Source organism: Lampetra planeri, chromosome 55 (genome assembly GCF_965212315.1).
Source record: "Lampetra planeri chromosome 55, kcLamPlan1.2.h2, whole genome shotgun sequence".
NCBI lineage: Eukaryota > Metazoa > Chordata > Hyperoartia > Petromyzontiformes > Petromyzontidae > Lampetra > Lampetra planeri.
The window spans coordinates 3,105,605-3,131,431 of NC_136161.1; the positions used below are offsets into that span (position 1 = coordinate 3,105,605).

The following is a 25,827-nucleotide window of genomic DNA, read 5'->3' on the forward strand; positions in this document are numbered from 1 at the left end:
CAGGTCAGATTCAGTACAGTACACAAAATCTGTGATCTAATCCCATCTGTGAAGGATGTCATTCCTGACTTGCAATACCCTAGAGTCTAAAAACTAAGTTGAATCTGTGGTGATTGTTACATTGGGGAAACGAAACATCATGTATCTGATCGTATCCACGAGCATAAGTCAGATCTGAAACACGGCAGAACTAATTCCTCCACCGTTTCTCCGAGACCAAGGTGCTCTGCAAGCCGTCTGGCAACCATCAACGATTTGTCCATGAAGCTTTCCAGATATATAAACATAACTTCAACCAAGAGGATGGACACAAATTGAGCAATCATTGGAAAGATGTTATTAACCAAGTACAATTTAACTGTTCATAGTTGTTCCATCTTATTATCGGGTACTAGTCTATTTTACCGAGTTAATTGCATCCTCAGTGTTTAGCAGTATGGCTATATTTTTGTTTTAAGCGCCATAATCTGTTTCGGCTGCAATCGTTGTCGGTGCTTTGCTCTCCCTCTCTCCCCCTTCATCCCCCCCCGCGCACCTCCACCGCATCCTTTTACTTCTAGCCCCGCCCACTCCCTCCCCCCCACCTGCCCAGTCTCACATCCCAGTCCCGATCGCACAAGCAACGCTCCCCTTCCCCTTATTCCCTCCCCCCCCACCGCCTTCTCTGAATTATATAAACCCCTTGACTCCGGCCTCTCTCCCACTTCAGTAAAAAAATATTGATGTGGTTGTCACACCTGATGATGATTACTTGTGTTGCAATCGAAACATCATGATAAAATGTATTTATTTATTATTTTTTACTTTTAATAAACTTTTTCACCTACGTGACTTTACCAAAAGAACCAAAGAGTATGGATCCTTGCAGTCACAAAAACTTCAAATCTACATTGGCATTGTTGCTGCAGTGGCATTGTTGCTGCATTGGCATTGTTGCTGCATTGGCACTCGTGCATCGCCCATTCCCCTGATGCTGGTGATACATTTGGGCTACACCCATCCCCAAACCTGTATACACAGTTTGCCTTTAGAGGCTGACTCCTTTGCCTGATGACGACCCCCTTGTGTTGCAATCGAAACGACGTGATTTGTTTTATTTTATTTCTGTGACTTTATCGAAAGAACCAAAGAGTATAAATGTGAAGTAGTTAAATTAACAATTTATTATTGTTATATTATTACACTGATTGTGGCGCCAAAACATGCATCTGCGCATGCGTGGAAACGCTGACTTGTGGTTGTCCCAAGCAACGCACACCTGAACAGCGGGGATGGGGGAGAAATTATCATTCACGTTCAAAATGCAAAAAGAAATTGCACAACACTGAGGTAAATTCTGAACAGCGTGATGTCCTCTTCTTTCCCCCCACCCCAATGTGTGCAGTTACTACGATAGAGTCGGTAGATACTGCTATAGTCAGTAGCTACTACTACTGTAGAGAGGCCAGGGGGTGGTGGGGGAGGGGTAGCAGCCCAGCCCCAGCTGGCCAAGGTGCCACCTCGGCCAGCTGGGCAACTTTAGCCGAGGCCGGCGACACTCCGCGGCACTAGGCCTTACCATGGCACTCTGTAGGGTTAGTAGATACTGCTATAGAGTCGATAGATACAATTATAGAGTCAGTAAATTCTACTACAGTCAGTAGATACGACTATAGAGTTAGTAGATACTGCTTTAGAGTCAGCAGATACTGCTATAGAGTCGGCAAATACTACTATAGAGTTAGTAGTTACTACTATAGTCAGTGGATACTACTGTTGAGGTGCAAATGATGACTCGGAGGCAGATCTTCGTGTAAGGGCTTACGCCGGTTATTTATTAAGTATTTAGGTAACTTCCCCAGGGGTTGGGGTTGTTGTATGTGTCGGGTTATGAAATTTTGATGAAAATAATAAAAATTAATAATTTTCCGAAAAATGCGCAAATCGCATTAATTATGTTAATGTGTGTATTAACATGCATAAATTATGATAATGTGTGTAATTATATGCATAAATTATGATAATCGCGGAGATAAGCGTAGTAATTTATGCGGATGCTTGCGATTATGTTACTGTGAGCAGTTATGATAATTAGGCTTAGCTTCGTTTATCCATTGTTATATCAATCAGGATAATACGATTATCATCGATTACACGTTTACCGATTATCTTAGTGTGTGTTATGATATTTTAGGTCTCCATTTTCATATCTCATCGCAGGATACAGTTATCAAGAATAAGATAGTTTTGCATGGACTTGGAAAGAAGCACTCGAACAGTTGGTGTTAAGCAATTTTATTCTAAACAAGCACATGACACTCTCTTATCCGAAAGCAAGTATACGTCAATAAATTCATGGACAAGATTATGCAGTAACGAAAATGAATGACTAAAACATTTCTTATTCATGTAACTCGACGACAGCAACTGCTTTGCACGATCCGTTGATATTGAACGCACCACCTCGAAATGGCAACCCTTTTTGAAACGCAATGACGATTTTTTCTTATTCGTGTGCGTGCTGTGTGTGCGTTGTCCCCTTGTAATATTAATTAAATCTTAGAGCCGGGAGTTGTGTCGTTAGCTTGTGTGGTGTGGGAGGATACGAACAGCGGCCAGAAGTTTTCTCTGGGTTGGACGTGGCCGCCGCTCTGCTCCTGCTGCTCCCTCGCTCGGCGTGTCTCGGCTTGTGCGCTCTCTCTCTCTCCACTGCTGGACGACGAGTTGGCACGACGCTCGGTGACGCCCGGTGACGTCCCGAGTCGTGCTGCTCTTGCGCTCTCTCTCCCTCTACTGCTAGATGACGAGGTGGCACGACGCTCGGTGACGCCCGGTGACGTCCGAGTCGTGCTGCTCTTGCGCTCTCTCTCCCTCTACTGCTAGATGACGAGTTGGCACGATGCTGTCCTTGAAGATGCTCGGTCGCTCGTGGCGCTCGGTGGCGCTCGATGGCGCTCGGTGGCGCTCGGTGGCGCTCGGTGGCGCCCGGTGGCGCCCGGTGGCGCTCGGTGGCGCTCGGTGGCGCTCGGTGGCGCCCGGTGGCGCCCGGTGGCGCCCGGTGGCGCCCGGTGGCGCTCGGTGGCGCTCGGTGGCGCTCGGTGGCGCTCGGTGGCGCTCGGTGGCGCTCGGTGGCGCTCGTTCGGAAGACTTTGACTCTCTTTCTCCACTGCGGGATGACGAGTCGGTTTTGGTTGATGCTGGTTGATCTGGGTGTGTATTAGACACACGGCGCATTCGATGGCGCTGTCCTCTTCCTCACAGCCGTTTGACCAGGCTTTCTCCACTGCTGCGCGCTCTCTGCTTTGCTCGCTTGGTCGACGCTTGGCGATCTCCGCCCTTTTACAGGTTGATTGCTTGTCGTCGCTCGTCACTCTCTCTGCTCCGTGCTTCCCTTGTTCGTGCAGCTGCCAGCTTCACTCGCACTTAACTTCGTTCTGCGAGAAGCGACACCTGCTATCGGTGTTTCGTTTCCTCACGACGCTCCGCCAGCCGGAGCACGGCTGAAACCCAGCCCCGACCCAGGTTGAACTCAGACTTCTGCGACTCGAACGACCCTTCCTCGTTCCATCACTTCTCGAGGCACGATCTGCCCCCGCTCTCTTGCGAGCCCTGTCGCAACGCTGCGTCGCAAGCCGAGTTGCGAGACCGAGCACGATTCGACCCAGACTGCCTGTTCGCTGTGTGCGCCCGTGCCTAACTCAAAACGTGACTCCCCTCTGCGCATTCCTTGCGAGCGGGCAACAAAACACAAACAGAGCGAGAAAAAGCAGACACCCCCGCGACTCCTCCTCGCGACCTTTCCTAACCCTCCAAGCATTCATGGGCCATCTGTTTGTGCTGCGGGGAGATAAAGACGGCCGTGTCTAACTCAAAACGTGAGCACCCTCTCCTCTCTCCGCGTCTCTTGCGAGAGAAAACAAACAATGTCAGCACAAACCCCCCCCCCCTTGTGACCTTTTTGCTCCCTCCTTGCTTGCCAGACCCCGCTGGAAGACAAAGGTGGCTGAGGAGATGTTTGTAATACATTTATGTGGTCCTGTGTGTTACATTTATTCTTGAATTATATTTTATGAGTTCCTTCGGTCTTAGTATCGTGGTTATCATTCGTCTATGTTTAATGAATATTCGTAATGATCCTCGTCACATTATTATTTTGGGGCTTCGCCAAGTTTAGTTCTCCAGAGATTGGTGTTTTATTCTGAGTTATATTTTAATGTCCTGAGGTTAAATGTAACTATGTTTCCACTTAAGCTTCCTGGAATTCGTACTCTTTAGTTTTTCGGAATGTCATGTAGATAGGAAACATATAATTCTAAATAATATGTATGCGGTGAATACGAGTAATATAAGATAATTACTAAAAAAAAACTTATGGTTTGTTGGTTAATTCTATTTGTTAAGTTTCTACTTTTCGGTTAGGAAAACGTTAAGAAAACGCGAGTGGCAACCGTTATTATCCTTTACTCTGCTCTGCACCCCCTCCGTGCATCTCAAGATGTTTTGGGAGTTCAGGTCATCGATCTTTGTCCATCTGGATGTCTCTGACCTCTCTTGTGACCGACTTCTTACCAGTTTAATCGCCGTTTCACAGATTCCTGGTGTGCTTGTAGTTGGTTGTTTTCATTATTTAATTTAAAAAAATATATATAGATATAATAAAAAATATATATTATTTTTTTTCTTAATTATTCTTAATATTAATAACGGAAAACAGGGCATAGATACAACAATCCGCCCTTTTAAAAATGATCAGTGGTTGATTCGGCCACTTTTTTCGTTATAAATCCATCAGCCGCCCTCACTCTCGGCGGTTATTTCTCACAACGCGCGCGTATGTATCACAATCTTAACATGGTTACATTTGAAATAAGCAAAGAAATAAAACAAAACGTTAAACATCAACACCACAAGTTACATTGATTCTCAACCATCATAACTACGGCGGATATTAATTTTGTTTTTGTTTTTGTTAACATGGTTACATTTGAATTAAGCAAAGAAAATAACAACACGTTAAACATCGATATCACAAGTTACATGGTTCTCATACATCATAACTCCGACGAATATTCATTTTTGTTTTTGCTTAACATGGTTACATTTGAATTAAGCAAAGAAAATAACAACACGTTAAACATCGATATCCCCAATTACATAGGTTCTTATATATCATAACTCCGACGAATATTCATTTTTGTTTTTGTTAAATCCTGGGAAATGCTAGGTAGCGGTTTCGAACGCATTTATGCGTTACCTTCCTCATGTTTCCTGGTTTACCACTTATCACTTTGATAATTCGATCACGGTTTTCGGGTTCGTTTTTGTAGTTTCCTCTCTCACTCTCTCGCGTCGTGGGAGTGTGTGGTGAAAAATTGTGCTGCACATAATCAGAATTCGCGCACACAACCCACTTTGACACTTGGTTCGTGGCATTCGCTCTCTCTGCGATTACATGCACATTTGCCGAGTCAGTGTGTCGATTTAATTCTGTGCCTCGTAATGTTGTCCTCTTTGTTTTTACGAGTGTGTTAGATTTCAACACCATTCCCGATACGTCATGGACATTCGTCTCCATTTCAGCACTCCGATCCACATTAATTTTGATTTCATTTGGGTATTTTCCATTCAGAGGCTCACGCCTGTACTTCCCAGGGTGGGTCTCTGTGTTCCCTCTCCCTGCACTATTATCACTCTCTTTTGCGACGCGTGGCACTGTTTTCCCTGTGCGCTCTGGTTTTCCTCTGTCTTTGCTGTCTGTTATCTACTGTCCGATCACACTTCAATTCAGCCCTGTCCTTGCATTCGATTTGCGCGTCATTTACGGGAGCACTGTCCGCGTTTCTTACCGCATCGTATGCATTTGATGTTTCCCGGTTGTGGTGGTATTTGCCCGCCCTGTCACTTGCAGCCTGCTTGTATTTCCCAATGAGGCCAGGGTTTAACAAAACTTCAGCGTGCGTGGCGCGTATGGGCTGCTCGCTCTCAATCACTGTGGGTGGTTCATCACGTATTTGGACCGCATTCTGTGTTATTCCTCTATTCCCTCCTGGTATAGCCGGTGGAGAAATTGGTCGGAATTGGACCGATTGTGTTTGATCTCCCATCCTGCGATTCTCGTACATTTTTGGCCCAGTGTTACTCCCATTTGGGTGCCAAATTTTTCCTGGATCGTTACTTTGCCATTTTTGTGGGAAATTTTGACCTTGCGTATGTCGGGGCATGGGGTGTTGATATGATTCTGCCCTTGGTCTCCACATTCTGCGATTCTCCTGAATGTTCGCCTCCGTACCTCCGTAGTCTGTGTACCACCTTCTCGCTGGATGGTTATCTCGCCATCTTTGTGTGTAATTTCGACCTTGCGTGTGTCGTGGCATGGGGTGTTGATATGGTTCTGCTCTGAACCTCCCCCTGCGATTCTCCTGAATGTTCGCCTTTGTGCCGCTCTCATTCTCGCGCCCCCCTCTCTCTGGGTTATTTTGCCATGTGTGCGTGCGTCTTTGCTCCTCCCTGCATTGTGGGACTGCTCGGTGAATTTTTTTTTTTTCTGAGAGGCTGGGTTCCTTATCCCTCTCCCTGTGTTCTGGACCCGAATTATGATTCTTAGCTCTGTATAACCATGCCATGTACGCCTTGCTCTCTATGCGGCATAAGGATGCGGTTTCTGGATTCAAAACCATTCTCACCCTTTCGGTAATCTCTGGGCTCAAGGATTCAAAAAACATAATTTTGAACATTTTATCTCCTTCGTGGTATTGATTCACATCGCCTGCGTAATACGCTCTTTTAAATTGTACGAGGTAGTCACGTGGATCTTGGTCCATGCCCTGGGTCATCGATTTTACAGCATAAAACCCTTCAGTGAGTGTCGAATATTCTCCAAACTTCCGAATCACTGCCAGGCTCAGTTGTTTAAAATCATTTCTAACCTTGTGTGGTAGTGAATTTACCCATGGGATAGATTCTTTATGTAAGCTCCGTTTCAACAAACTCGCTTTTTCATCCCGTCTCCTCAGCCCTCTAATCATTGCCTCCTCTTCTACTGTTGCAATATGTGTGTGTATATCCATAGACTGATTGTGTGGGTCAAAATCGGGAATTCTGACTAGAGCCTTGTCCATCAATTTAAGGGTTTTACTGTTGAATAAGTATTCCGAAAGTTGATCGCCGTCAGTGTCATCATAAAACAAGTTATCATCAGGCAATCTGTCACTTTGGTCTGTGCTGTGTCGCTCGTGTTTCAGCGGCGTGCATTTTTTGTGTGCGCGCCCAGTGCTGTGTCGCTCGTGTTGCCATTTCCCTTCAGTTTTTGCCTCTGCCCTTAGTGGAGCATGTCCAGTCGACTTTACTTTAACATTTTGCCTCCCTCTATCTGTGAAGTTGTCAGTCTCACATGTTTTTGTTTGCATATGTATCTCTCCCTCCCTTCTCTCGAATTGTGAGGGTTTCCCTTTGTCAAGGATTTTTTGTTCGATATCCATAATTTTTTTTGCGATCAGTCCCTGGACTCTGTCCACGTACCCAAGAGTGTGATTTACTGTTACTTCCATATTTATTCTGTGGATCAACGTCTGTGAGTTTCGCTGGTGTCGTGAGCACTGATTTCTCCTCCCTTACGATGGTGTGAGGACATTTTTCCTCGTTTATTAGAGACGATTTCTCTCCTGTTTCCTTTCCGAATTTTTCTTCATTCCACAATCCCTGTCTGTATGCCTGTGTGAAAAGGAATGAGTCCTGTCCTGCCTTCTCTGCAGCTTTTGCATCGTGTTCGCCTTCGTTACATTTTATCCAGTCAATTAGTTTCCCCCGAGGTGTGTTCGTGTTATCGATACAGCTCCCTTCCCATATGTCTCTCTGACTGTACTGCTTTGTAACAGATCGGTTGGTACGTTTTAATACAAGCTCCCAGTATTCCGTAATCCATTCAACAATTATTCTTAATCCTATCATCTCAAGTGGCAGGAGTTACTTTGACCTTTCCTTTCAGAGTGCATATAAAACAATTATCTCACAGAGTGTGGTCAGTTTGACTCGAGCTATTCTGTAATTTTCCGATTCAGAGTGCGTACCTCTAACACCATTTATCACAGGATGCAATCGGTTTGATACGATATTATCTTAATTCCACTGTCTCTGTTTCAACCTGCTATTCTGGGTTTCAACCTTAGAGGGCGTTTTTTTTTGTTTTTGTTTTACGCCCGTTTACAATCCCATGCAATGTTCGATCCCGATATTCTGGTTAACACGTAGTGATTCATTCCATCATCCATGCAAAACACTGTCTGCGAGAGATCCCGGACGAGCCACCCATTATTTTGTATGTGTCGGGTTATGAAATTTTGATGAAAATAATAAAAATTAATAATTTTCCGAAAAATGCGCAAATCGCATTAATTATGTTAATGTGTGTATTAACATGCATAAATTATGATAATGTGTGTAATTATATGCATAAATTATGATAATCGCGGAGATAAGCGTAGTAATTAATGCGGATGCTTGCGATTATGTTACTGTGAGCAGTTATGATAATTAGGCTTAGCTTCGTTTATCCATTGTTATATCAATCAGGATAATACGATTATCATCGATTAAACGTTTACCGATTATCTTAGTGTGTGTTATGATATTTTAGGTCTCCATTTTCATATCTCATCGCAGGATACAGTTATCAAGAATAAGATAGTTTTGCATGGACTTGGAAAGAAGCACTCGAACAGTTGGTGTTAAGCAATTTTATTCTAAACAAGCACATGACACTCTCTTATCTGAAAGCAAGTATACGTCAATAAATTCATGGACAAGATTATGCAGTAACGAAAATGAATGACTAAAAATACTTCTTCATTGGCGTGATTATGCAGTTAACGAAAATGAATGACTAAAACATTTCTTATTCATGTAACTCGACGACAGCAACTGCTTTGCACGATCCGTTGATATTGAACGCACCACCTCGAAATGGCAACCCTTTTTGAAACGCAATGACAATTTTTTCTTATTCGTGTGCGTGCTGTGTGTGCGTTGTCCCCTTGTAATATTAATTAATTCTTAGAGCCGGGAGTTGCGTCGTTAGCTTGTGTGGTGTGGGAGGATACGAACAGCGGCCAGAAGTTTTCTCTGGGTTGGGCGTGGCCGCCGCTCTGCTCCTGCTGCTCCCTCGCTCGGCGTGTCTCGGCTTGTGCGCTCTCTCTCTCTCCACTGCTGGACGACGAGTTGGCACGACGCTCGGTGACGCCCGGTGACGTCCCGAGTCATGCTGCTCTTGCGCTCTCTCTCCCTCTACTGCTAGATGACGAGTTGGCACGACGCTCGGTGACGCCCGGTGACGTCCGAGTCGTGCTGCTCTTGTGCTCTCTCTCCCTCTACTGCTAGATGACGAGTTGGCACGATGCTGTCCTTGAAGATGCTCGGTCGCTCGTGGCGCTCGGTGGCGCTCGGTGGCGCTCGGTGGCGCTCGGTGGCGCCCGGTGGCGCTCGGTGGCGCCCGGTAGCGCTCGGTGGCGCCCGGTGGCGCTCGGTGGCGCTCGGTGGCGCTCGGTGGCGCCCGGTGGCGCCCGGTGGCGCTCGGTGGCGCTCGGTGGCGCTCGGTGGCGCTCGGTGGCGCCCGGTGGCGCCCGGTGGCGCCCGGTGGCGCTCGGTGGCGCTCGGTGGCGCTCGGTGGCGCTCGGTGGTGCTCGTTCGGAAGACTTTGACTCTCTTTCTCCACTGCGGGATGACGAGTCGGTTTTGGTTGATGCTGGTTGATCTGGGTGTGTATTAGACACACGGCGCATTCGATGGCGCTGTCCTCTTCCTCACAGCCGTTTGACCAGGCTTTTTCCCCTGCTTCGCGCTCTCTGCTTTGCTCGCTTGGTCGACGCTTGGCGATCTCCGCCCTTTTACAGGTTGATTGCTTGTCGTCGCTCGTCGCTCTCTCTGCTCCGTGCTTCCCTTGTTCGTGCAGCTGCCAGCTTCACTCGCACTTAACTTCGTTCTGCGAGAAGCGACACCTGCTATCGGCATCGGTGTTTCGTTTCCTCACGACGCTCCGCCAGCCGGAGCACGGCTGAAACCCAGCCCCAACCCAGGTTGAACTCAGACTTCTGCGACTCGAACGACCCCTCCTCGTTCCATCACTTCTCGAGGCACGATCTGCCCCCGCTCTCTTGCGAGCCCTGTCGCAACGCTGCGTCGCAAGCCGAGTTGCGAGACCGAGCACGACTCGACCCAAACTGCCTGTTCGCTGTGTGCGCCCGTGCCTAACTCAAAACGTGACTCCCCTCTGCGCATTCCTTGCGAGCGGGCAACAAAACACAAACAGAGCGAGAAAAAGCAGACACCCCCGCGACTCCTCCTCGCGACCTTTCCTAACCCTCCAAGCATTCATGGGCCATCTGTTTGTGCTGCGGGGAGATAAAGACGGCCGTGTCTAACTCAAAACGTGAGCACCCTCTCCTCTCTCCGCGTCTCTTGCGAGAGAAAACAAACAATGTCAGCACAAACCCCCCCCCCCCCCTTGTGACCTTTTTGCTCCCTCCTTGCTTGCCAGACCCCGCTAGAAGACAAAGGGGGCTGAGGAGATGTTTGTAATACATTTATGTGGTCCTGTGTGTTACATTTATTCTTGAATTATATTTTATGAGTTCCTTCGGTCTTAGTATCGTGGTTATCATTCGTCTATGTTTAATGAATATTCGTAATGATCCTCGTCACATTATTATTTTGGGGCTTCGCCAAGTTTAGTTCTCCAGAGATTGGTGTTTTATTCTGAGTTATATTTTAATGTCCTGAGGTTAAATGTAACTATGTTTCCACTTAAGCTTCCTGGAATTCGTACTCTTTAGTTTTTCGGAATGTCATGTAGATAGGAAACATATAATTCTAAATAATATGTATGCGGTGAATACGAGTAATATAAGATAATTACTAAAAAAAACGTATGGTTTGTTGGTTAATTCTATTTGTTAAGTTTCTACTTTTCGGTTAGGAAAACGTTAAGAAAACGCGAGTGGCAACCGTTATTATCCTTTACTCTGCTCTGCACCCCCTCCGTGCATCTCAAGATGTTTTGGGAGTTCATGTCATCGATCTTTGTCCATCTGGATGTCTTTGACCTCTCTTGTGACCGACTTCTTTCCAGTTTAATGGCCGTTTCACAGATTCCTGGTGTGCTTGTAGTGGGTTGTTTTCATTATTTAATTGAAAAAAAAATATATAGATATAATAAAAAATATATATTATTTTTTTTCTTAATTATTCTTAATATTAATAACGGAAAACAGGGCATAGATACAACAGGGTCCTACACTAGGTCCTTCACCCGGACCTTCACTCTGTCTGTTCCTTAGCTCGGATAGCTCCCGGGCTCTCTCCTTTGAGTCAGATCGAGGGATCAGCCAACACCGACCGATCAGGGAGAGCAGCCACTTCTATCGCTACCGCCGGCTTCTCTCCAGACTCCTTGAGCCCTACCCCTGGCTGGCTGAACCGTTCACCTTCCCGGGCTCCCACAGTGACCCCGTTTTCGTCACGGGGTCTCCCTTAAGTACCTAGAGGAGACATGACGTCATTGCCCCGCCAAGCCCGCATGACGTCACGTCCCATGACTCATCACACCGGAAGGCGCGCTTGACATCACATCCCATAACGTCATCGTACCGGAAGGTGGTTAGGGGCGCAGGCCCCCCGCGATCTAAAAAAAACATGTAAAATGTTTTGGTCCCCTTGGTGAGTAAAGCAAGCACCTCCGACCAGGGGGTTCGGGGGGGGCGGTTGCTGTAAGCCTTTGCGTGTCATCTGCTGGCCTTCGCGTGTCGTCTGCGGCTTTCGCAAAAACCGCGATGGGAAAAGTTGCGATGCAAAAGGGCTGACTGTACTATAAAGTCGGTAGATACTACTTTAAAGTCAGTAGCTACTACTACAGTCAATAGATACTACTACCATCAGTAGATACCGCTATGGTCAGTATATACTGATGCAGAGTCAGTAGATACGACTATAGAGTCAGTAGATACTACTATAGTGGCTGCAGATACTACTAAAGTGTGATGTACACAGGCACACGCACACTATGGTGGAGGCAACACTTTTATTACACAACTTTCCCAACGAGGTAACTCTATCCCCTCGGGTTTTATAGTAAAGTGTGCCTACCCTATCGCTAGGTGAGTGCAGGTTAAATATTTGACTGGGTCAGCCAGAACACATGCTGCTGACCCACGATGCCGAGCCGAAGATTGAAGATCAAAGAAATTGGAGACCCCAGATCGATCCCCCAGACGAGCCCCGATCCCTCGTGGGGCTTCCCCTTTTATTCCCTTGGCCCGGTCACGTGTCCCTCCAACACCCGACGGTACAGTGTATTGACAGTATATATCACTACACTACTATAGAGTCAGCAGATACTACTGCAGTCAGATACTACTATAAAGTAAGTAGATACTACTATGCAGTCAGTAGATACTAGTGTACTCAGTAGATACTACTGTACAGTCAGTAGATACAACTGTACTCAGTAGGCACTACTGTACAGTCAGTAGAGACAACTACAGAGTCAGCAGTTGACACTATAGAGTCAGTAAATACGACTATAAAGTACTTCCTGCCAGTTGCACGATACATATCTCATAGCATTGCTATATATTTGGGCTAACCATAGCCTCAACCCAGTTACCCATCACTCCAAAAATCTTTACTCTATTAAATTATTCGCCATTCCAGCTCAGTGTAGAATGGAAATAATAAAATAATAAAAATAAAACATAATAAAATAATTCTCACGACGTTTTGGCCACAACGCAAGCAGCCGTCCTCAGGTGGAGAACAGGTCCGTCGAGAAGACAGAGTCGGAATGACTCACCCCAGGATTGGAGCGTCTATTAAAGCTGGGATGGAGGGGGGAAGCGAGCCTTGACAAAATAATTTGCATATCAAGAGGAATTTAGCATATTTATGGGAAATGCAGATATGCGATTAGTACTACCTGTGAAATGCGTAGGAGGTTTGGCGGGGGGTTTGAAGTCATTATGCCCGCGCATTATGCAGGATTAGCAGCATCAAAGGGAGGGGATAGGGGGTAACATTAATAAAGGGAAGGCATGTTAATAGTATGTAGCTTCAGTAACTAAACCACCACGTAAACAACTAAAGTATAAACTACATAGTATCATCAGTATACTAAATATATTTCGATTTAAAGCTTTCGTGACTGCAGGGATTCATCTTCTTGGTTCTTTCGGTAAAGTCACGTAGAAGGGAAGTAATAAAAAAATAAAAATAAAACATAATAAAATAATTCTCACGAAGTTTCGGCCACAACACAAGCAGCCGTCCTCAGGTGAAGACCAGGTCTGTCGAGGCGACAGCGTCTAAATGAAACACCACCACGCTTGGAGCGTCTATTCAAGCTGAGTCGGAAGGGGGGGGGGGGAAACGCGCCTTGACAAAAGAATCTGCATATCAAGAGGAATTTAGCATATTTATGGGAAATGCAGGAATGCGACCAATGCTACTTGTGAAATGCGCAGGAGGTGGGCGGGGGGTTTTCAAAGTCATATTATGCCCATGCATTATGCAGGACCAGCAGCATCAAAGGGAGGGTGTAGAGGTAGCATTAACAAAGGGAAGGAATGTTAATAGTATGTAGCTGCAGTAACTAAACAACCACGTAAAAAGCTAAAGTATAAACTACATAGTATTATCAGTATGCTAAATATACTCCCAATAAGCTGAGCTACTAACCGTAAGTAATACATTACAATTCTAGGTCGCAAAAAATATAATATGCTTCCAGCTAAACTTTATTCTCTTACATCACACGAGTCTACACCGTACTATATACTGCCATAGACAAACCCAACATTAAATGATATACTGTATTACTATACCTTGAAATATTACACTATGTATTATTCTACCCACCCTACTGTATATCACATTGCTGTATATTCACTATACAATTACGATACTATATATTGCTTTGTACATTGTATTAAACATTACAATTTTATACTATTTATTATTATACAATCCGCTATACACTATACCATTGACCGTCGCATGAAAGATACTAAGAGGAAGCAATGAAATATGTCAATGGGAGAGTAATGGTCGGAAACTTGCAGTGGAGCAAAAATTCCATTCCGTGCGGAGAATACAAGATATATGGCTCGTTTTTTGTCTGAAATCCTACGGCCTTTCACTGGAAAAACCTCCTCTGCAGTACTAAACTCTTCTGATCTGGTATCGACAATCAATGGGAGTTCCCTTTCCCCAGACGACCTGCTTGTCAGTTTTGATGTGGTTTCCTTATTCACCAAAGTTCCTGTACCTGACACCATCGCAATCATTGAAGACTTGGTTCATCAAGGACTGAATATTGGGGTACCACCCCTGGTGAGACACTGCTTAACCAATACATACTTCACCTGGAATGGAACTTTCTACAAACAAACTAAGGGCACCCCAATGGGCTCCCCCCTATCTCCGGTTGTAGCCAACGTTTTCATGGAGAAATTTGAGACTGACGCCATCCAGACTACCACTCTCCGCCCGACCTTATGGAAGAGGTACGTAGATGACACTTTTGTCATCTGGCCACACGGCCGGCCTGCTCTAGACCAATTCATCGACCACATCAATTCCATACACCCAGCCATCAGATTCACCATGGAAGTCGAAAAATATGGCAAGCTACCCTTTTTGGATGTCCTAATTAAAAGGAGACCTGATGGTTCAATGAGCCACTCTGTCTACAGGAAAGCCACCCATACGGATGCTTACCTAAAACCGGATTCCCACCACCATCCATCCCAGAAGAATTCCCTCATCAAGACTCTATACCATAGAGCCAAATGCATCTCCGACCAGGAACACATTGCCAGTGAACTCAAACACGTACACCAAGCTCTTAAGGCTAATGGTTACTCCGACTACACAATCCGCAAAGCCATCACTCCAACCATCAAGAAGGATCCTGTTGAGGAGCCTTTCAAAACCATCACCTTACCCTACATTGCTGGGGTCACAAAAAAGATCTCCAAAATCCTGATTAAACACAAGATCCAGGTCCGATTCAACACAGTACATAAAATCCGTGATTTGGTCCCGTCTGTAAAAGATGTGGTTCCAGACATACAGTACCCTGGCGTCTACAAACTAAGTTGCCTCTGTGGTAGCAGTTACATTGGAGAAACCAAACGACATGTCTCGGACCGCATCCGTGAACATAAAGCAGACTTGAAACACGGTAGGACAAACACCTCAGCCGTGGCAGATCACTGTTACAATTCAGTGGGCTCACGTGATATTGACTTCTCCAAGACAGAGGTTCTCTGCAATACATCTGGCTACCATGAGAGATTTGTTCATGAGGCGATCCACATATACAAACACAGAGACAATTTCAACCGAGAAGATGGATTCTGGCTCAGCAAACATTGGAAGGACGTAATACACCATTTCGGATCTTAACTGATTGTGTTCACGTTTACGGTGACTTTCAGACCGCGTTCCACTCACTGGCATTGACTATATATCTTGTATTCTCCACAGGGAATGGATTCTTTGCTCCGCTGCAAGTCTCTTGATCACTACTCTCCCATTGACATATTTCGTTGCTTCCTCTTAGTATCTTTCATGCGACGGTCAATGGTATAGTGTATAGCGGATTGTATAATACTAAATAGTATAAAATTGTAATGTTTAATGCAATGTACAAAGTAATATATAGTATCGTAATTGTATAATGAATATACAGCAATGTGATATACAGTAGGGTGGGTAGAATAATACATAGTGTAATATTACAATGTATAAGGTATAGGGTGGGTATAGTAATACAGTATATCATTTAATGTTGGGTTTGTCTATGGCAGTATATAATACGGTGTAGACTCGTGTGATATAAGAGAATAAAGTTTAGCTGGAAGCATATCATTTTTTTGCGACATAGAATTGTAATGCATTACTTACTGTTAGTAGCTCAGCTTATTGGAGAGTATATATAGTATACTGATGATACTATGTAGTTTATACTTTTGTTGTTTACGTGGTGGTTTAGTTACTGCAGCTACATACTATTAACATTCCTTCCCTTTATTAATGTTACCCCCTACCCCCTCCCTTTGATGCTGCTAAGCCTGCATAATGCATGGGCATAATGACTTCAAACCCCCCGCGAAACCTCCTACGCATTTCATAGGTAGTACTAATTGCATAACTGCATTTCCCATAAATATGCTAAATTCCTCTTGATATGCAAATTATTTTGTCAAGGCTCGCTTCCCCCCTCCATCCCAGCTTAAATAGACGCTCCAATCCTGGGGTGAGTCATTCAGACTCTGTCTTCTCGACAGACCTGTTCTCCACCTGAGGACGGCTGCTTGCGTTGTGGCCGAAACGTCGGGAGAATTATTTTATTGTTTCATTTTTATTATTTTATTATTTCCATTCTACGTGACTTTTCCGAAAGAACCAAGAAGATGAATCTCTGCAGTCACGAAAGCTTTAAATCGAAATTTAAAGGGGAGGATCTAAAACTAAATGAGCAGTCCTTTAAAAAGTCAGGTCTTCTCGTTGCGACCGAGTGTGTAGCAAAGAGAAGGCATCATGCCAGGTGGTGGTCAAAGGATTAAGAGCGGAGCTTATAGGTCAGTTGTCAATTGAGGAAAGAAGGAAAGGCGAGGTGTGGTGGCATCGACAGCACTCACTATGATCATCTCTGAACCTTAACGTTTGGTGTGTATTGGTTTCTATTTTCCTGAAGGATGCTCTGGGGAAGAGTAACCTCTTTGTTGCCGAGACTCTTGGTAATGGGTTGTCATCCCTGAGCAACGTCATCAATGTATCGAAAGGTGAGGTCCATATCCTCTTGTACATTGGGAATGTTATCAATTATTTCCCTCACACTGCCATGGGTCATTGCGGCCTTAAAGCTGAGGAAAGGCTGATTTCGGTGGGATGGTTTGTAAATGTAATGCGGATGTGATATTGCTCCATTTGTGCCGGGCGTCAAATGTTAAAACGATTATACTATTGCAAGGCAAACAAACATGCTCTGATTATATAAATGCATTGTATTTTATACTGATTGGTCGACAACAGAGACAGCCTTCTTTATGGCCTTGTCTCACCAGTAATTAGACCAGAGAACACCAAAAGTACTAAGGCAATACAAGAACCAAAGTATTAATAGCTCGGGTTGAGCAGCTATATCTATGGGACCTTTTGGTAGTGTAATAAACCTTCTCGAGACGGCTTCTGGAATCAGTCCTTTATTTTCCACTTTCACAGTTTACACACACACTCCCCATTGCTGGCAGGCAACGGGAAGTGGGCAGACAGCCAGCGAAGTCGCACCGCTCACGTGGCACCCAGAGCCCCGTACGCGCGTGGCTCCTGCTCTCTTCGTTCCCAGGTCTGCTCCCGACTCCTCCGTCTCTCCCCCTCTTAACCCCTCGGTGACGTGGTACCCCTAAGCCAATCCTCAGTAGTCAGCATCGAACGCTCCAAATCACTCCCCGTCAACTCCCGGGACCACGCCTCTGATCCGGCTTCCAATTAGCTGAGGCCAAGATCGGCCAAGCCAATCACCTTAGCTAACATGCCGTGATCACGCCGAGACCATGCTCCCGGGCTCTCCCCTCATTGGCTACAAAGCGGGATCGGCAAGCCGATCGCCAAGTGAGTCATACATGGCTGTTATTACATCACCCTCCCCCCCCGGTGAAAAAATCAGCCGTCTCGGCTGGGAAAAGGGTGATTAGCCGATTCCATAAAATTGCTTATTAGGGCGCCAAGGCAGCATTTAACAATAAAGGGTGAAATGGCGTCAATGCGCCGAACAACACTTAAAAACAGAATCACCCATGAGCAACCAGACATACATTAGGGCGCCCCTGCAGCGCGGTAACGACAGGGAAGGGACAGCAAGACAATCAGACGCTAACGAAACGGGAGAGATTCAGATCGCGTACGCGACGCGGGACCTTCTCCGCTTTCTGCGTACGGTCGCCTTGCCGCCGGTTCGACAGGAGGTGGTAGGCGTGAAGAAGAAGATTGTTCGTTTTCGGTCATGTCCAGGGAAGGTCCCGTTGGAGGGGGGACAGCGGGGGCTTCATCAGCCCTCAAAACCTGTTCATCTGCCGGGTGTTCGATTTGTGCTGACTCGCCGGAGGGTGTCGCGGCTCCGCGGCCGGTGGAGGAGATGGAGGCCCCCTCGGCGGAAGTGGCGAAGGCAGAGGTCGGCAGCGGCAGTCGCGGGCGAAATGGCCTCGTCGGCCGCACTTGAAACACGTGGCCGTCGTCGGCCGGCGGTCGGTCAACTCGGCCCCCGCATGTGGATGGCTCGCATAGTCACCACGCTGATCGCGCAGCCGCCGTCTCGGAATCCCGTGCGGAACAGCAGCAGCCAGCACCTCGTCATCGCCAGAGTCGTCGGAGCAGTGGACGACCCGTCGTGGAGACCACCCCAAGGGTGGGCCGTCGATCTCGGGTTACCCCGTCCACGCGCCATCTGGTCCCAGCGCTTGATGTTAAACTTAGCGTCCAGGCAGAGCGCCACCCATTGCGATGTGAGCGGTTCGTGGCCGCATACCGGCAGCAAAATGTTGAGCTCCTGGGACAGCTCCAGCATATGGGAAAGGATGAGAGGATCCAGATGATCGGCCGTCGCGTCGGGGTAAGCGGCCATGGCCAGCGCCATCAACGCCCCCCGATAAGCCAAAGGCGACTCCTCCGATCCTCGGCGACGTGACATACATTTTTTAGTGGCTGCTGTCGGCGGGTCGTAGAACTCCGCCATCTCTGTGAAAGCATCACGAAGCGTCTTCTTCTTGGACGCCGGGATGGAGCGGAAGACCCCCAGAGAAACATCATCGAGCAGTGTAGGTAGCGCTTCCAGCGCCTCCGTCCATCGCACGGATCTGAAGGCCGACTCGAAGCTCCACGTAAAAGCACTCCATTCGCCCCCGGCGATAAATTCCTTAATCTGTGGAAGGCGATGTCCGAGTTGGCAGGCAGATGCCGCGGGCATCTCCGATATTGTTTCCCGCGTTCCACCTGTCGCAGTCAAAATGGCGTCCAGCAGCCGCGTGGTGGCAGCTTCGCACAAAATGGCGCCCAACGGCTCCGGTGCTGCCGCTCCGCCCAAGATGTCGGCCTCTTCCCGCGTGGCAGGAGCAGTGGCGGACGCAGATTCCTGGGCAGGATCTCGATCCGCGGCGTTAAGCTGGCCTGCTATCTGGCGACCCACGGCTGGTGAGGATGCTACCGCTGTCACCAAACTCAGCAGAATTGTGCGTAATGACTCGATCTGCTCCGCCATCAGCCGCCATCCGTCCTTCGCCCCTGAGGTGGTCGTATCTTCACCCTGTCGGCGTTGAGAGGCGTCGAGGAGAGTAGCAGCAGCCGGCGGCAGAGGAGTTGTATTCCCCAACAGACCATCTTCGTCCGTCTCGACATCTTCCTCCGACGGAGGCTCGGGTGGGTTCTTCTTTCTGAGGTGCTTGGACATCTTGAAGATCGTCCAAACGGTCCCAGAAGAACTTCTGACACCAATGTAATAAATCTTCTCGAGATGGCTTCTGGAATCAGTCCTTTATTTTCCACTTCCACAGTTTACACACACACTCCCCGTTGCTGGCAGGCAACGGGAAGTGGGCAGACAGCCAGCGAAGTCGCACCGCTCACGTGGCACCCAGAGCCCCGTACGCACGTGGCTCCTGCTCTCTTCGTTCCCAGGTCTGCTCCCGACTCCTCCGTCTCTCCCCCTCTTAATCCCTCGGTCACGTGGTACACCTAAGCCAATCCTCAGCAGTCAGCGTCGAACGCTCCAGATCACTCCCCGTCAACTCCCGGGACCACGCCTCTGATCCGGCTTCCCATTAGCTGAGGCCAAGATCGGGGAAGCCAATCACCTTAGCTAACATGCCGTGATCACGCCGAGACCATGCTCCCGGGCTCTCCCCTCATTGGCTACAAAGCGGGTTCGGCAAGCCGATCGCCACGTGAGTCATACATGGCTGTTATTACACTAGTATCAAAATTATGAGAACAGATTTTTTTAAATATACTTGCAATAAAAGTCCCATAGATGTAAAAAAATTGCCAAATTAGAACATAGCCAAAATGACGCTAAGAATTTAAAAACAATGAGGTGGTCTCACGGCTAAGAGTTTAAAGCGCTGAGCTGGAACGGCTGACTTCGAAGTGAGGCTATTGGCTGCCTGTGGTTAAATTTGGTTTTCGGGTGCAGTGAGTTGATGGCCTTAGCCCGGTCACCATTTACCCCACATACAAACCCCATCACGTTACGTTTTTGCTCCATTTTAAACTGGCTTCATTCTAACTTTGAGAATGAAAAAGATTGGTTTAACTTTCGTACAATGAATATTACTGTCGTAAGCATTATGAGCGCCATTGTGTAGGCTAGAGGTCACTTGAAGGGATCTCAGCAGCAGCTCCTTGGCAACTACTTCTATGGGCCATTATCTAACACGAAGGGTTGCACTGCTCCATGACAGAGATACAAATGGATTCTTTGCCTTGTGAAATGACAACTATAGCACAATCGAGATACAAGTTGGGAAAAGGAACAACACAGATGAAATAATGTATTAGCATTGACAAATGTCCTTGGTAACCTGGCCATCGATTGCCAATTTTGACAGATCTCACGGAAACGGTTGGCAATCTCTTGGACTCGTCACATATCACGACACAAGCCAGCCTCAGCGACACCTCGGAACAAGTACCCTTCATGTCGTTTTGGCACATTATATTATTGTTCACACGCTGCATGCACACGTGTTGTACACACATTGTTATTCACATGCTACATGTGTTGTACCGGGTATTCCCATGCAGTCTCTATTCAAAGTAATAACCAAGGTCAACACTGATGGGGCGGTGACGTGGCCTAGCAGTAGGGCATTCACCGCTTGTTGCAGAGATTTACGGTTCGAGTCCAGCGGCTGCCCTGATTAATAATGTGGGTGCAATAACCGCCATAATAATACAATGCACTTACCGCTTCATATTGGACGTTAAAATCCCATGACGTCATTCACAAGGCCATCGTGTTAGGGTGTCCGGCTCCACGTTTGCCAAATTCGAAAATTTTACACCGCAAATTACTCAATTGGGATTACCCAAAGTAGCATTCATCACCCCTCTACTGGCAGACTGATGCCCTGGGTCACTCTTGCGAACGAGAGCATGCTCGTTTTTTTAGTTCTCACCTAAAACCTATTAAACTTGAAAATTTTACTTGGGACACTTGCTTAAATTAGCACTGTGAGCATTCTCCACATAATTTTTCATCTGACAACAAGAAGGCATATAATGAGTAGGCAGTTATGCTCATGGTACGCACATTAAACGGCACGTGTTATAGTCATGTATGGTAAGCATCGCTTGAGCCTGTACACTGCATGGATGGGTGGCAGCAATGCGTGGCGATCGGTTATGGGCCACGTGGTTTTGTTGTGGGCATCAGGGGATGACTACAGAAACCCCACCGTTGTCTCTGCTCGCCACGCGTCACCCTGGCATGGCTGTTCAGACCACAGCGGGTGTTGCGATGATTGAAGACGTGCGGCGTACTTTGTGTAGCGGCAGGCTTGGATTGGCACTGATCGTTTCCAATAGCTTTCTGTCGGATGTAAGGGGGAGCAATGTTACTCAGGGTTGGAATCCATGGTAGAGGGTTTGGTCAAAGAGTTCCAGAGATGATGCACACAGCTGCTTATTAATATAAATTAAGGCTTCCATTTTGAAGCCCCCCCCCCCTCCTCCTCCTGCCACGCTTCCTCCTTTTCCTCCTTGAGTCTATGTTTCACATCTGTTCTTTTACAGGCCATGAATCTGTTCAAGCTTGCATACAAAACCATACAGTCCTTCGGGAATGCTGTCAATACGCAGCAGATGCCTGGCACGCCGGCCAGAGAGATGGAGCACAAAAACCTCTCCGTGACCCTGGTGACGGCCAGTCATGCAGACACGGCTGATATAAATGTAACAGGGAAGTACGGAGACGTCGCCTTCGACCGGAACCTCTGCGACCCCAACAACACGGAAAAAGTGGCCTTGCAGGTATGCATCGCCACGCGCCCCTTTCTCACCGATTGACTGCCCGCACTGGGGCCGTTGCCGAGCCAGCCTGTGTGCAGCTCTGGAGGCGCGAGGTTGATTTCTCCACTGGAGAATCCGAGTGACACAGTGCGTGCTGATCGGCATTGCGAGCGGTGGACGTGTCAATTTAGTCACTCTGCCTGGCCTCCATTTGACCCCCGTACAAGACTCAAGGTGATTTTTGAGGCTGGAATAGCACGGGTTTGGTTCCGGCTTGGTATGGAAAATATAAGAGTGGAAAACCACCTTGGCTTGGATGTATCAGTAGATAAAGGGGGTAACTACCCCAGTTCGCCCAGGATAGTCTTGCTGATTCTCACTACTCATTATCATTCTCGCATTGCTAATCAATCATCAGAAAAGCTTAGTTTTCTGTTTTATGTCGATATCTTGCTCTGTAACGTTTATCACCGCTCCTACCGCTGCACATGACACAAATTCTGTTTAAATTGGAATCCTGTTACTGCTGTCACATTTGGGGTGCAGCACCCAGTTCCTATCTTGCTGCTGCACCGGATAGGACTCAGAGTGAAGTAGTTATGGCGAATGATGTTCCAGCATTCGCCGATATACTACGACCTTTCGCTCACCGGCAGTCAATTGTCCTCCTAATTACTTTGCTATTGCTACTAGCAAGGTGGTTACTGTTCCCGTGAACTTCACTCGTAGATTTTTCCACCAATTATGAAGACTGTCTACCATATTCTATGGTTACTCTTTGGTTCTTTCGGTAAAGTCACGTAGGTAAAAAAAAAATAGATCACGACGTTTCGGTCGCGACACAAGCGGTCGTCATCATGTGGAAAAAATTGAGGATAGCTGCTGAAGCAGACTGTTTTAAAGGTTTGAAATGGGTGTAGCCAAAGGGTCATAAACAAAGTGGCCTGGGCTATTTATATCAATGTGAAAAATTAGCATGTTAATGTATGATCGGAGGGCGACCTACACAACAAGGGCACGGAAGTGGCTGTGTTAATGTGAGAGATTAGCATGTTAATGTAAGATCGGAGAGAGGCCTACACGCAGAGGGCGCGGAAGTGGCTATGTTAATGTAAGAGATTAGCATGTTAATGTAAGATCCGGGAGTGGCATCTAAGACGGTGACGCGGAAACATCACAGCCAGTTATGAACGAGGGACAACACCACATCGAGGGAAGGAGAGAGAGACACACACCGAGAGGCATACCCACAGAGAGAGAGAGAGAGACACACACACAGCGATACATACACAGAGAGACACATATAGAGAGACACACAATGACAGAGAGAGACACACACACAAAGAGACACAGAGAGAGAGAGACACACACACACAGAGACACATAGAGAGACACACCGAGAGAGACAGAGAGAGAGAGACGCACAGAGAGAGGCACACACAGATATAACAACAACAACAACTGCCATTTGCCACTAAGTGGCGGTGACATCACCACGACACTTGTGCCAAGCTATGTGCACCTTGAGACCAGGGCTGCGTTGGCATGCCTAAACAGCTTTTGTTCGGCCGGATCCAAGAGGCTAAACGGGCGCGGCACGGGCTAGAGAAGAGATGGAGTGATGTGTTACAGGAGGATGTGGAGCTGAGTGGACTTGCCGATAACTGGTACCAGCGGTGTCAAGATCGGCCTCTGTGGAAGAGGCTTGTGAAGTACACTACAGGGCAGTTGGAGGCAGTCGCCCTCCAACAACATCGGAGGGCGGAGGAGCAACGCTCGCAACAATGAGCGCAGCACCGGGTGGCTAAAGCACAGCAAGTTGGCACAGTAGGGGGCACAGGTGGTGCATCAGCCAGTCATCTCAGTCAGTCATCTCAGTCAGTCGACCCGTTTCACCTAGGTCTGCCCCATGACCTCCTGCCAGCGGGCGTTCGACACTTCACGTGGCCTCAAGGTGCATATAGCTTGGCACAAGCGTCGTGGTGACATCATCGCCACTTAGTGGCGAATGGTCGTCACGAAAGCTTCAAATAAAGATATTCTATGGTTATTTCGGTAATGTCACGTAGATAAAATAGATACATTGAGCTCTATGGTGTAGTATTTTTGATGAGGGAATTCTTCTGGGATGGATGGTGGTGGGAATTAGGTTTTAGGTAGGCGTCAGTATGGGTTACTTTCCTGTAGACAGAATGGCTCATTGAGCCATCTAATCTCTTTTTAATTAGGACATCCAAGAAAAGTAGCATGCCATCCTTTTCTACCTCCATGGTGAATTTGATAGCTGGGTGTATGGAATTGATGTGGTTGAGGAATTGGTTTAGAGCCGGTCGGCCATGTGGCCAGATGACAGACGTGTCATCTATAGACCTCTTCCACAGGGATGGCCATAGAGTGGATGCCTGGATGGCGTCCATCTCAAAATTTTCCATGAAAACATTGGCTACAGCCAGAGATAAGGGAGAACCCATTGGGCTGCCTTCAGTTTGTTTGTAGAATGTTCCATTCCAGGTGAAGTATGTGTTGGTGAGGCAGTGTTTCACCAGGGCTGGTACATCAGCATTCAATCCTTGTTGGACCAAGTATTCAATGATTGCAATAATATTGGGCACAGGTACTTTGGTGAACAAAGAAACTACATCGAAACTGACGAGTAAATCATCTGGGGACTGAGATGTCTTTAATTGACGATACCAGGTGAGCTGAGTTAAGTACAGAAGAGGTTGTCTTACCAGTGAATGGCTGTAAGGTCTCAGGCAGATATTGGGCCAGTTTGTAGGTGGGTGAGTCAATGGTGGAGACAATGGGACGGAGTGGTGTACCTTCGTTATGGATTTTTAGTGAGCCATATAATCTGGGTGGTCTAGCAGCAGAATGTTTCAAGGAAAACCGTTTGGTCTGTTCAATTAATGAAGCTGAATTAGTGTTGATACTCTTCGTTGTTGTAACTACCATCATTAAGTAGGTCCTGATATTTGTTATTGTACACAGTTTTATCCATGATGAGTGGCATTGCCCTTGTTGGCTGAGAGGATGATGATATTATCCCTCTTTTTCAATTGAGATAACTCAAACTGCTCATCCTTACTGATGTTGCTGACTGGTATCTTAGCGCTTTTGAGGGTTGCAGCGATTTCAGATCTTGTCACATCTGCAGCGATGTGTCCCAAACCCTTAAGAGCTACATCGACCTGGGCAATGATGTCATCCACTGGTATGTGTTTGGAGGTGACTGCTAAGTTGAACCCTTTAGCCTAAACCGACTTTAGACCATCGGAAATAGGGCTATTACTCAGATTGATAACAACCTTGTCAACGTCTAACTTTTTAATGTGTGGATCTCGTTTATTCTTGGAAAGGAGGTTGAACTTGGAAATCAGGATATCTTTACATTTAGCTGACATTGTAGCGGCTGATGAAGCAGTCATGTTATCTACATGTTCCCAATCAGATGTAGACATTTTTTCCGTCAATGACTAATCAGTCTGACTGGTTCGTCTCGTCTACACTGTGGCAATCAACCATTGTGCAGGTCACAACTCAGAAATCCACCCACTCACCACCCTGCAGGTTATTATTTATTGCACTGCTCCATTTTTGAATTCCTTCCCATCGTCTCTCTTCCTGACCGCTTATAATTCTTTTCTCTATACAATAATCTTGTCAACATTGATCTATTCGCAACTTTGATAGCGCTTTTTGTTGCTGACCGCGTGATGTTGGGCCTGTGGTCAACAATCGTGTTAAAATTAAAGTTGCAGTAAAACGTCACTTGTAAGGCGTCACAAATCCGCCCTA

At 46.8% G+C, this 25,827-nt stretch overlaps 1 protein-coding gene across 1 annotated transcript in view; it reads left to right on the forward strand.

Annotated features, from left to right (window-relative positions):
- Positions 1-25,827, forward strand: part of LOC144735478 (uncharacterized) — a 123,713-nt gene that overhangs the window by 23,164 nt on the left and 74,722 nt on the right. Inside the window, exons 6-8 of the mRNA XM_078617878.1 lie at positions 16,724-16,811; positions 20,628-20,707; positions 21,814-22,050. Coding sequence (XP_078474004.1) covers positions 16,724-16,811; positions 20,628-20,707; positions 21,814-22,050 — 405 coding nt within the window. The remainder of the gene's footprint in view (positions 1-16,723; positions 16,812-20,627; positions 20,708-21,813; positions 22,051-25,827) is intronic.